The sequence below is a fragment of the Porites lutea genome, chromosome 3 (genome assembly GCF_958299795.1).
Source record: "Porites lutea chromosome 3, jaPorLute2.1, whole genome shotgun sequence".
NCBI lineage: Eukaryota > Metazoa > Cnidaria > Anthozoa > Scleractinia > Poritidae > Porites > Porites lutea.
This window is the reverse complement of record NC_133203.1, coordinates 48,018,866-48,029,861: the sequence shown is the minus strand read 5'-3', so window position 1 is coordinate 48,029,861 and position 10,996 is coordinate 48,018,866. Positions and strand designations below refer to the sequence as shown.

At 38.5% G+C, this 10,996-nt stretch overlaps 1 protein-coding gene across 1 annotated transcript in view; it reads left to right on the top strand.

The window, feature by feature from the left end:
- Positions 1 to 867: 867 nt before the first annotated feature.
- The window catches only part of LOC140932415 (gamma-aminobutyric acid receptor subunit beta-like), a 13,487-nt gene continuing 3,358 nt past the window's right edge, over positions 868 to 10,996 (top strand). Inside the window, exons 1-7 of the mRNA XM_073382028.1 lie at positions 868 to 962; positions 3,715 to 3,806; positions 4,140 to 4,207; positions 5,387 to 5,613; positions 7,055 to 7,137; positions 9,561 to 9,689; positions 10,690 to 10,996. The exon at positions 10,690 to 10,996 is cut by the window's right edge and continues 13 nt beyond it. Coding sequence (XP_073238129.1) covers positions 868 to 962; positions 3,715 to 3,806; positions 4,140 to 4,207; positions 5,387 to 5,613; positions 7,055 to 7,137; positions 9,561 to 9,689; positions 10,690 to 10,996 — 1,001 coding nt within the window. The remainder of the gene's footprint in view (positions 963 to 3,714; positions 3,807 to 4,139; positions 4,208 to 5,386; positions 5,614 to 7,054; positions 7,138 to 9,560; positions 9,690 to 10,689) is intronic.

Sequence of the window (10,996 nt, the reverse complement as noted above, 5' to 3'; positions counted from 1 at the left end):
CAGTAGTATAGCCGTTGAAGAAGGACTTACTTTTGAGCTGTTGACAAGAATAAAGAACACGAAGATGTCACCCTAGAATTGGGTTCCTCAGCGCTGCGCGGAGCGAGCGACTTACTCGACAATAGACAATATAAGACAATATATTATATTGTATTTGGGCGGGTCCTATACCAGCTGGTAAATCGACTGTTTTTCCACGATATGTTCCTTTTTTTTTCTTTTACACGAACTTTCTTTGTTTATTAAGCATATTGGACCTACGTTCGTGTTAATTTTCAACATTGTTCAGGAAACAAATGTTCAGAAACACTCAAAAGTTCTTCACGCGCACACCTTGACCACTTTAAAAGTATATAAATAAGACATAGTTGCCGGGCAAACTTATACTGCTCTTTATTCAAGTGTATTATTATACTGCGAACCTGTAATTAAATATAGTTGGCGGGTAGCTCACTTGGAGCAGTAGCTGATTGCTAAAATTACAGATGTTGCTCAGTAAGTCATTGCTAATATCAAGTTACCTGCTACTAAAATAGCAGGTGGTTCTAGTTAGGAAATTTGTGATCATCTATTTTACCGAAAATCAAAGTTTAATTAAAAGACCCATATTTTATCAGTTTTTATTTATTTCTTTGGGGGGTCCTTACAATTTCGATATAATAAATAATTAATGGTCATATTTCGTACCAAGGCTTAGGGGATAAACACGAATTGAAAATTATAATTTATTAATCCCTCAACATCAAGGTGATTTCTTTTGTCTCCCTCGCCCCAGACTTAAGAATTCCTTGTCTGAATTTTATTTTTACTATAATAATAGAAGATTTGTCAATTTGTTTCTGTTTTAGCGACCGTAAAACAAGAAACATGACTTGCGTCAACATGGGAGGAACAAGTCTTGCTCGAGCGATGAGATTAGTTCTTGGAATCTTAATCGTATTGGAGTACTGCATTTGTCAGAGGTACGTTCTAAACAACTCCTTTGTGTTGCTGTTTTGTTTGAGTGTAAAAGTGATCATCCATTTACATCGTTTACATCGTCGAAAACGGTAGCGTTGCTTCATTCACTTAAAAATGTGCTTGATGAAGGAGAACACTGAGCGTTGTGGAGAGGTTACATTTATTGGCGATTAGGGGTGTTCAATGTACACCAATTTTGAGAAAGAGGGTAAATAGATTAAAATATGTCAATAAAATAGAACGTTCTCAGAACAAATTAAAAATGTTATCAAAACAAATTAAAAAACGTTTTGCGAGTACATCAGATGCACGTCGTGCAAATGGCCTTTCTAAAGAGGTTTTTTGGCAGTTGCTTCGGGACATCTGTCGGGATGCAAGCCAGAGACCGTTGCTTGCGATTGCAGAAAGGTGGTCGTCTTGAGTCTTGAGACATCGGTGACTGCATGGGCTCCGCCAGCTCGTGAAAAAGCTGATGAAGAGCTAGTAATGACTGTTGGTTTATATTGTTAGGTCTCTACTTTTCTCCGAGAGATTTTTCTCCGGTTTTCCGGTACTCCGGTTTTCCCCTCTCCTCAAAAACCGAAATTTTCAAATTCCAATTCCATCTGAAACGCACGAACGTTTCTAAAACGAGTTCTTAAGGCCGCGGGGCACACCTATCTATGAATAAATTCATAAGGCAAAATTTTGTTTTTGTACATGTTTTAAAACGCTTTTTAATCTCGGCTGTTCTGGAGGCGATTTAGATAAAATTTTACAAAGACATTGAGGAATGAAGAAAGTTTAGGAGGGCTGTTTTTCATCTGGCAGATCGCGCTTTACGGTAATGCTTTGAGCCACGGTTGTACCAAATTGAGAAATCATAATTTTGTGTCCAAGTTTACAGAAAGCCCATAGAAGACAACACTCTATGATTTTATAAATAAATGATCGCTCTATACATGACACACTACAGTCTACCAAGTTTTGTATCTGCGCTGAATTCTTGGACATAAAATTGTCGGAAAAGTCAAATTTTGAGACTTCCAAAAGGTGTCCCGACTAAAGCACGAGTTCCAAGCAAGATATGCCATTATGGTAATTATGGTTTATTACATTCCACGCTTTAATATTGTTTATAAGCTACAGTGTTTTCAAGTTGTCCCCTCTCAGGGGATTATGACCACAAATTTTGCCCCAACTGAAATTTTGTTAAGCCCAGAGAAGGATAGTTTATCACATTTGAACTATTTTCCCATCCCCAGGGTCGGGAATTTGACCAAAAAGTTGTAGAAAAATTCAAATGCAGCACCTATAACAGTACAGTCCTTCCCCCCCCCCCAACCCGCCCCTCCCCTCCGCCCACAATTATCGATAACTGCAGGTGCTTTTTGCATATCGTGAAATTCTAGATTCTAGAATAAAGGGTGGTTACCACTAACACAAACCACCCAGGTGGAAATCTTATGGATAAATTAAACACAAAACTATAAAATTTGACTTAGTGGCCAGAATGACGCGTTACAATGTATATCCAAGGGTGAACTTAATAAATTTTACAAGTGTAGTTTACAATTGTAGCCATTGTTTCAAACTCTGAAAACAATAGCTACACTTGTAAATTACACCTGTAAAAGTTTTATTAAATTGACCCCAGAGCCTAACTGACTACAACAAAGATAACCGTATTACAAAGTATTAAAGATTGTACCCGAGAAGTGTGGAACTTGGGGACTGTCAGACAGATGTCCTTAGCCTTAAGGATCGAGAAGCCAGTTAATGGCAAGCAAGCCATAACATGACAAATCAATAAATAAATTAATTCTTTTATGTGTCCGTGTACACATATTTAAAAAGAACGGTTTAGACGTATTTTAAACTTTTTCGACGGACAGAGAGAAGTAATAATTAAAATTAACTTTTAATAAATCAATTAATAGATCAAGTCATTCTTTGAGTAACCATAAATAAGTTAGCTTTAGCAACGACGGCGTCGGGTAAGGAGAAACATGTTTATTAAGAAAAACAACAGCTCTGCAAGTGCATCACAGCTTTTTGGTACATTTCCTTGCCGTCGCATCGCAGCACGACTACGACGCGTGAAATTTCCTCAAAAGAGACGAGGATTTTTTTCTGTTTCATAAATTGGGTGTGGTCTCCGTGAATTATGAATTCAACTCCATGGAAAATTACCTAAAATGGCATTTGAGTCGGAATGATCACGGCAAAGATGAAAAAAACGGAAATTCATTCACAACGGTGACGGTTTTGCTGCCGTCGCCGGCGCCGTTCGCATGAGGAGGCTTTAGCAACAACACTGGCGAAGGCAATGAAGACTTCGAAAAAGCGATCACCATGGCGATGGGTTTGTTACGCAAAACAACAACTTTTCACGTGCATTGCACATTTTTTGTACATTTCTTTTCCGTCCCTGTACGACTACGACGTGAAAATGCCTAATTTCACGCTTTCATGGAGGACTTAAACAAGCGACGAAGAATTTTTCCTTCTCTTTCTAAACTTAACCGCGGTCCCCAAGAAATCAACACCTACATTTGGCATTTTCAACGAACTGGAATATACGCGGTAATGTTTGAAAAAATGCGAACTCATTTTTGCTGCCGTCCCCGTCGTCGATGATAAAGCTCCCATTTAGATCATGCAGGCAGCAAGAGTGATATGTTGCACTTTTAGAGTCACTTCGATTTATCGTTATGAACACTTGTATGCAAATAAATTAATCTTGATATTGTTGATTGTCATTCTACGTTTCAGCAGAACAGATTTTTTACAGGATCAGAAGTTAAGCGAGGGACTGAAAGATCTTCTTCGTGGATATGATTCTCGAATTAGGCCAAACTACTCAGGTATAAGGTAGTACATAATTATACACTTGACTACGAGATCCACGCTGGTTTTGTTCGTTTGTTAAATTTTTTTTTTTTCACATTTTTTTGTGGAAAGCTTATAAAGCCAAACTGAAATAAATAAATATACCAAGAACAACTTAATGAATGCCACATCAACACAACAAAAAACATTATATTTTCCCTCGGATATAAAGTTAATGAAAAAAAACTTTTCAGCTATCCGGAAGTAATTTTTATCAAATTCGATGTTTAGCTATTTAACTCTAGTTTGGAAAGACTGAGAGCGTAGTAATATACTATTTTTTTTCCTCTTTTTCTTTCTTTCTAAAGGAAATCCAGTTGAAATCCTAGTTGGTATTTCGGTTGCATCGTTTTCCAACATCAAGGAAGTGGATATGGTAATACATTATTATCGCTTTCATTTCTTGTGGTTATCGTCATTAGGGCTATTTATACGAGGAAAAATAAGACGCGAACTTTCCGTATAAACGGCACATTTCGTCTAAAATAAGACGCGGCTTAGCTAAGACGCGTCTTATTAGATAAGACATGCTCGTATAAATGGTACAGTTCGCGTCTTATCTTTCCTCGTATAAATGGCCCTATTGTTCTGTTAATGTTGACTAAATTAGACAGTCAATCGTCCTCTACCTTCTCCTGATTTCTAGCATTTTTATTTCTATTTCCGTAACGGACCGCGTGTTAAATACTCCTTCCCCCCCCCCCCCCCTCCCTCGCTCACTTTTATCCAGATCCTTCTAGTCTTTATTGTACCAATAGAGCAATAGCATTAGTAAAATTGCCAAGGTTCTCAGAGTGATTTATGGAGGCTGAAGATATTGCTCTGCCAGTCGCAAAATTTTCCAGCAGACGTTTTTAAGGTGAGGGCAAATATTTGCCCCCCCCATCATACGAACGTGTATAATAATTTCGCGAATTTGCTGGGTTATAGATCCTTTAGTCGCATTACTTTTAAAACTGGCTAATTTACTTATTTCATGCCGTTCTTTCCAGCAGTCTCGACAGATTTCCACTAACTAGTCCTTATCAAAACTTTAAAAAAAAACTGAGGAAGGGTCAATTCTCTTCGCCCTGTCTCCCACCATGTAAATTGTTTAATTCTTGATGGCTGAGATTTGTATAATTTATCCCAGTTCCTCTGACTGATTAAAGTTACAATTTCCCCTTTTACCTGTATAAGTTTCATTTTTAATGGAAATGAATTTCAAATTCGACCATCCAAACTGATCAAAATTAGCAAAGCTCGATTGCGTTTGATTGCGGAAATTCATTTACATGTGAGAGTCGCCTGAGTGGTGTTTGATAACGTTTGAGCGATCAAACGTTCGATTTAGCTCGAGTAATAATTACCATAGGTCATAGATTTATTTTTTAAGGGAAAATGTCTTCCTCTCATTCAGGTCCAACAACGGTGAATATAGTCTGCGTCTTAATCTCACCCTGTTTAACGGACTTAACTAGAGTTCAGTTTCGTGTGAAGCGCAGGTTAAGTTGAGTGATGCTCCAAGCTGGGTGATATTATAACTAAAGCCTGTTATTTTTAATTCATTTTTTAGGAATTCGGATTGGACATTTTTTTTCGGCAGCACTGGAAAGACCACAGGCTTTCTCACAACTTGACTTCCAAGATAACTCTTACCATGGGAACTAAACACCCTGCGGATTATATCTGGGTCCCAGACACCGTGTTCGTAGACGCCACCAAGTCATACATGCATAATGTACTGACAACCAATCACAAGATCGATATCTCAGCAGATGGACAGGTGCTTTGGGGAACAAGGTTGGTGTGTCACACTGTATAGCTTTTGCACCGCCAAGAAATCATACCGGATAGAGATTTTGTTCACACACAAGATCGGTTGTGGCGGCGCGATTTCTGTGACAGAGCGAAGCTGCGATGCACCGATCTCGAAAGTGGAGCGTGACATAATGAATAGATGGTTTTCACAGTGACGTCATCAAATTGTAAAGTCAAAATAGCGAGGTTTTACGAATTCTTATTTACACTAGGCTGAAGATAAACAAAAAGTTAATCTTTGTACAAGTTTTCAGTCCCATAGCATGTTTCATTTAGAAAATACAGCAATTTGAACTTCCGAGTTTTCACAGTGCGTGACACCAAAATAGGAATGCTGTCTCCTTGAAAAAAAGTCTCACTCTCCTCTTGATTTTCAGCAGTATAACCATTTCAAGTATTAGAGGATATGTTTATGCGCACGTAGGCTAGTTCTCGAGTGAAAAGAAGGAGCTTTTATAGAACAAGTGAACTCCAGATCTTTTTGTTGATTTTCGGCGGCCATATTGGTGCACCAAAACTGTGCACCAATATGGCGTCTCCATACAAAGCTCTACAAAGATGCGTGAAACGTTTCGGCAAATAACTCAGAAACTGTGGGTCAAAAAGACCTGAGACTTGGACAAATTGTTTAAATTTTAGTCTCTTATAACATATCATTTTCTTGGCTTCTTTCACTGGACGGTTTTCAATTTATTTTTTTGTTGCGTGACAGTGAAAACGATCTATAGGTTTTGTTCCATACTCTGGTGCAGTGTGCTCACTTATTCGGTCCGTCCGTCAGTGAAGACTGGAATTTAATGTACCAAGCCCTTTAGGCCAGCCGCGCCGCCACGATGTTTAATAGGGAGCTTTAGCAACGACGACGGCGACGGCAACCAGGACGTCAAAAAAGCAATAGGTTTATTGCGCAAAACAACAACTTTGCATCACGCTTTTTTGTACATTTCTTCACCGTCCTTGCACGAGTACGACGTGAAAATGCCTAATTGCAAGTTTTATGGAGGACGTAAACAAGCGACGACGAATCTCTTTTTTCTCTCTAAACTTGAGTGCTCAAGAAATCAACTCCAGGGAAATTCGCCTCCACCTGCCATTTTCAGCAAATTGGAATAAACGCGACAAAGATTGAAAAAATGGGAATTAATTTTAAAACTGACGTTGTCGCTGCCGTTGCCGTCGTCGATGCTAAAGCTCCCTAATATGTGTGAAGGCCATGTACAGCCCCGGGGCAGTTCCTGTTCATACTATATACCAGATAGCTTTTTGAGGAGCCAAGAAAAGCTTTCCATAGTGTGAACATCATTTTGAGGGTAGGTTGATATTATGGGTTGACTGTGGAGGCCGACAATGAGAAGGGCGGCCGCTGACCAAAAGGTTCAGCCATAATTACGCCTACTAAATCAGTATCTAATTTACATCACAGAGCAACTCTTCGAGCGAGATGTCACATGAATTTACGTACTTTCCCCATGGATGAGCAAAATTGTACAATCAACATTATCAGCTGTAAGTAATTTTAAAATAAAGAGAAATTAAGCTTTTGAGTAATTTTTACATATACATATAACACCAAGGGGTTCTTTTGTTTCTCGCATTGTGGTGTGGCCGTGGGCTTTGAAAGTAGCTTTGGCCCGAGGCCTATCACCCCTTCCCCCCGCCTAGGGAGCTTAAGCTTATGCCATCTCGTTCAAAAAAATTCGTCAACTTTTGAAAAAATTTTCTGCAGATGAATTCTAAAGGACTACATCAAAGTTCAGAAAAAGAAAAAGAAAGACGCTGTGTTGTTTTTACGTCCTCAACAAAACCGTAGTCATGCGGTGATGGCAAAGAAATGCACAAAAAAGTGCAATGCACGTGCAAAGATGTTGAATTTGCCTATTGCTTTTTTTAAGTCTTTAAGTTTTTTTTCCCCACTTTTGGTGTGGAGGCAGTATAGATATCAACAATGGCCGTTTTCACATCACAGACGGATAATCCATGTTCAAAATCTGTCAAAATTGACGGGAAAACAGATGGATAAAGTCAGGCGGATTGTCTATCCAAAATTAAGACCGTTCCATTTTCAAATTAAGACGTATTATCTGTCTGATGCGAATAGGCCATTTGCACTAAGAGGTCATGTGACGTAGTTTTCATGAAAATGAAAGCTATATGATTTTGCCTTTGAAAAACTATTAGTGGGTCATATCTTAAATAGAATAATAGTAATTTGGTTTTGCATACCCGCACCATTTTCTTAAAATGAATAAGTTCCTCCCTGGTCACGTGACCAAAATGTGATTTTTAAAATTATGATTACTTCTTTCTCAACACAAGCTTTACACTTAAACTTCAAGGAGGATGTTGAAAAAGTGATGTGGTAACGTTTACAGCACATCTGAGCGTAACTATCAAGCGTTTAACAAGATATAAGCAAAAAGTAGTTTTGGCCGCCATATTGGAGGGCAAGAGTATGCCTTCCAACATGGCGGCCAATACAAATCATACTGCTTTGTTGAAAAATCAAAGTGTCATAAAATATCTCCCTTAAAAGCGTTTCCTCTCAAATTTCGGGTGTAGGCTAATTTTTATGCGCTCTGTCAATTTTTGGCATCAGCAATATTCCAACTCATTGTTTGAAGGAAGCATTGGTCACGTGACCTCTTAGTGCAAGTGGCCTATTATCCAACGGATAAAACCCGTCTCAGATGGATAAACCCTCTCTAGTGTGAATACGGTTAATAGGTGCGGTTACACTAGACCTTTTCCTCAAAGCTTCCCTTTGGGAAATAGCTTGGATTGGGCTAGCTCTGGGTTTTGATCACTTTCATGTTTGCGGTTACACAGCGATAAACTGCCCAAGACGGAAGAAAAAACTTCGCGGTAAACGTCGTTGTAAACATTGAAGGTTGACATAAATCATTTTTACCTTTTAATAAAACCTCCACATCAATAAAGCTTAGCAAGAGTGATTCAGCCCTTAATCATAACTATAACAAAATTCTCAAATCTGATTGGTTATCAACTGCCCTAATTTCAGTTTAATAGGACAATTTAATACTGTACATGTCATGTCGCTCGCGCTTAAGTGGCTCTTTTTTTTTTTACTGCTTGCAAAAAAATTCTTGAAATTTCTTATGTTTTGATATAAAATAAAAGAACCTTATATATCACAAATTTTGTTAAAGTTATGAGTAATTGGTAAGACAACTTCGTGTCGTCCAATTCGATCCGTAATCATACTCGTGATTAAACAAGTCTGACTCCCGCCTTATGGAACCAAGGAGGGTTCAATTGTATCATGTTAGGCCTTGGCCAGATGTCGAACTTTTCGTGAGACAAACTAAACTTAGTGAGTTAAGTTCATGAAAATTAAGTTCGACGTCTGGCTCAGTTAAGTTCGTCTGAATAAGTTTGGATCGTCCAACACGTTCTATCCGTCTGAAGATCATCTCCCGGCCAAACGTCGATCTTTACATGCGACGAACTAAATTAATATATGTAAAATTTGTATGATGGTGTATATTTAGCCCTGCGCGTTCGGAAGAAAATCGACGCGTCCTAGAGTTAGACTTCCGACCCAGCGGAAGAACTTAACTTAATTTAGGATGCATGAATCGTTCGACGTTTGGCCCAGGCCTTATTATAGCGGAATTAGCGCTGGTTTGCAATGAAGTTGAGGTAAATTAGTAAAAACGTATAACCAATGTAACACCCTTTGCCGTAGTGCCAGCCTTACATTCAGTTTTGTTTCATTTTACACACTAAGTGACGTCTGTCGACGTCTGGCTACAGCATATCTTTAATTAGAGACCCGATAAGGGGAACCGGTAAGTTTTATTTACGCGTTACGTGGACCTCTGTACTCAAACAGTTTTTCCAATGTAAACTCTGTCATCAGTGGTTCGTTAATTGTCAGTAAAATTAAAAAGTCACGATGTTCTTTTTAGATGCGTACCCAACTCAACACCTGGTTTTCAAATGGAAGTCACCTTCACTCGTAGTACTAGACAAAGAAATGGCGCAGTTTTACATGAACGAAATGAGCACCGCTGTCGGAAGAACACAGTATGTCGCAGGTGAGTAGATCAGTGTAAGGCTGTAAGTAAAAATTTGAATCAATAAAAGTTTTCGTAAGATTGGTATTTGGTACCATTTTATTTTTGACGATTTTACAAGTGATTTTAATTTCGAAGGTTTCTTCACCATGCAGCTGTTCGAAATAGATATCATTTGACTAACGACGGCACGCTTATTTCACCCCTTCCCCACCCTCAGTGTTCTGTTGCGTTTTAAGGGTACTTTTAAAGCTATATATACGGAAAAAAGAAGTCGAAACAAGGAATTGAGGTCACACCTGGAAATCGAAGTGTTAGGCATTTGTCAGCTCACTAGCCAACTATGCCAATCCCAGCTGGGCCTGTCGACCCGATTGTGCTCATAAAATGCTGGATAGTTACTTGCTGAAATGTCAAAAAGTTGCTAAAAAAATTGACAAAGATCCAAACCGTTGCTTCCTAAATTTAAAAGTTGCCTCCTAAATTTATCGATGTTTTTAAATATGTACGTTAATTAAAAGTTTTATTCTCCTCTCTTCCCAATAATTGTTAACAATGATCAATGACAATATCTTGAAACTTACCTTTAAGAGTTGTTCGAAAATATGGGCATAACCACGGATAGCCCAAGCTCAATATGAGAGCCCTTTTTTCCTTTTCTTCTACAATTGATCGAAATGTGCATTTTTTTTCCTTTAAAGCTTACGTTTAAGTTGATACTAAAACCTAAGAAATTCGCATAACTTGAAGTTTTCTATGAAATCGTTGATTTTTTTTCTTGTTTGCTCTTGACCTATATTTTGCACAAAAATTGCTCAGAAGGCAAAAGTAGCACCAGGTTTCCAGAACCGCAAAAAGTTCCTCCCAATGCCAAAGTTGCTCAATAGTTGCCGAACACAATCGAGAAAGTCCTAATCCCAGCTCCCTATGATGATAATTATCATCATCATCATCATTATCATTTATTTAATAGTATTGTGGGTCTCTTTGATGATTTTTTAATTTTCTGTTTCTTTTTCAGGAGAGTATTCACTCCTGCAAGCGACATTCTCATTCAAACGAAGAATGGGTTTTTACCTGATTCAAATCTACATACCTTGCATTGCGGTGGTGCTTGTAGCTTGGATGTCGCTGTTCATTGATAGTCGCGCGACACCCGCGCGTGTGAGCCTGTGCATTACGACACTTCTCACCATATCAACTATCTGGGGCGCCGTCAATTCCTCCATGCCAAGAGTTTCCTACGTGAAAGCCATTGATGTTTATCTGATGGCATCTTTCTTCTTTATTCTCTGCACCATGCTAGAATATATTGGCCTTATACACCA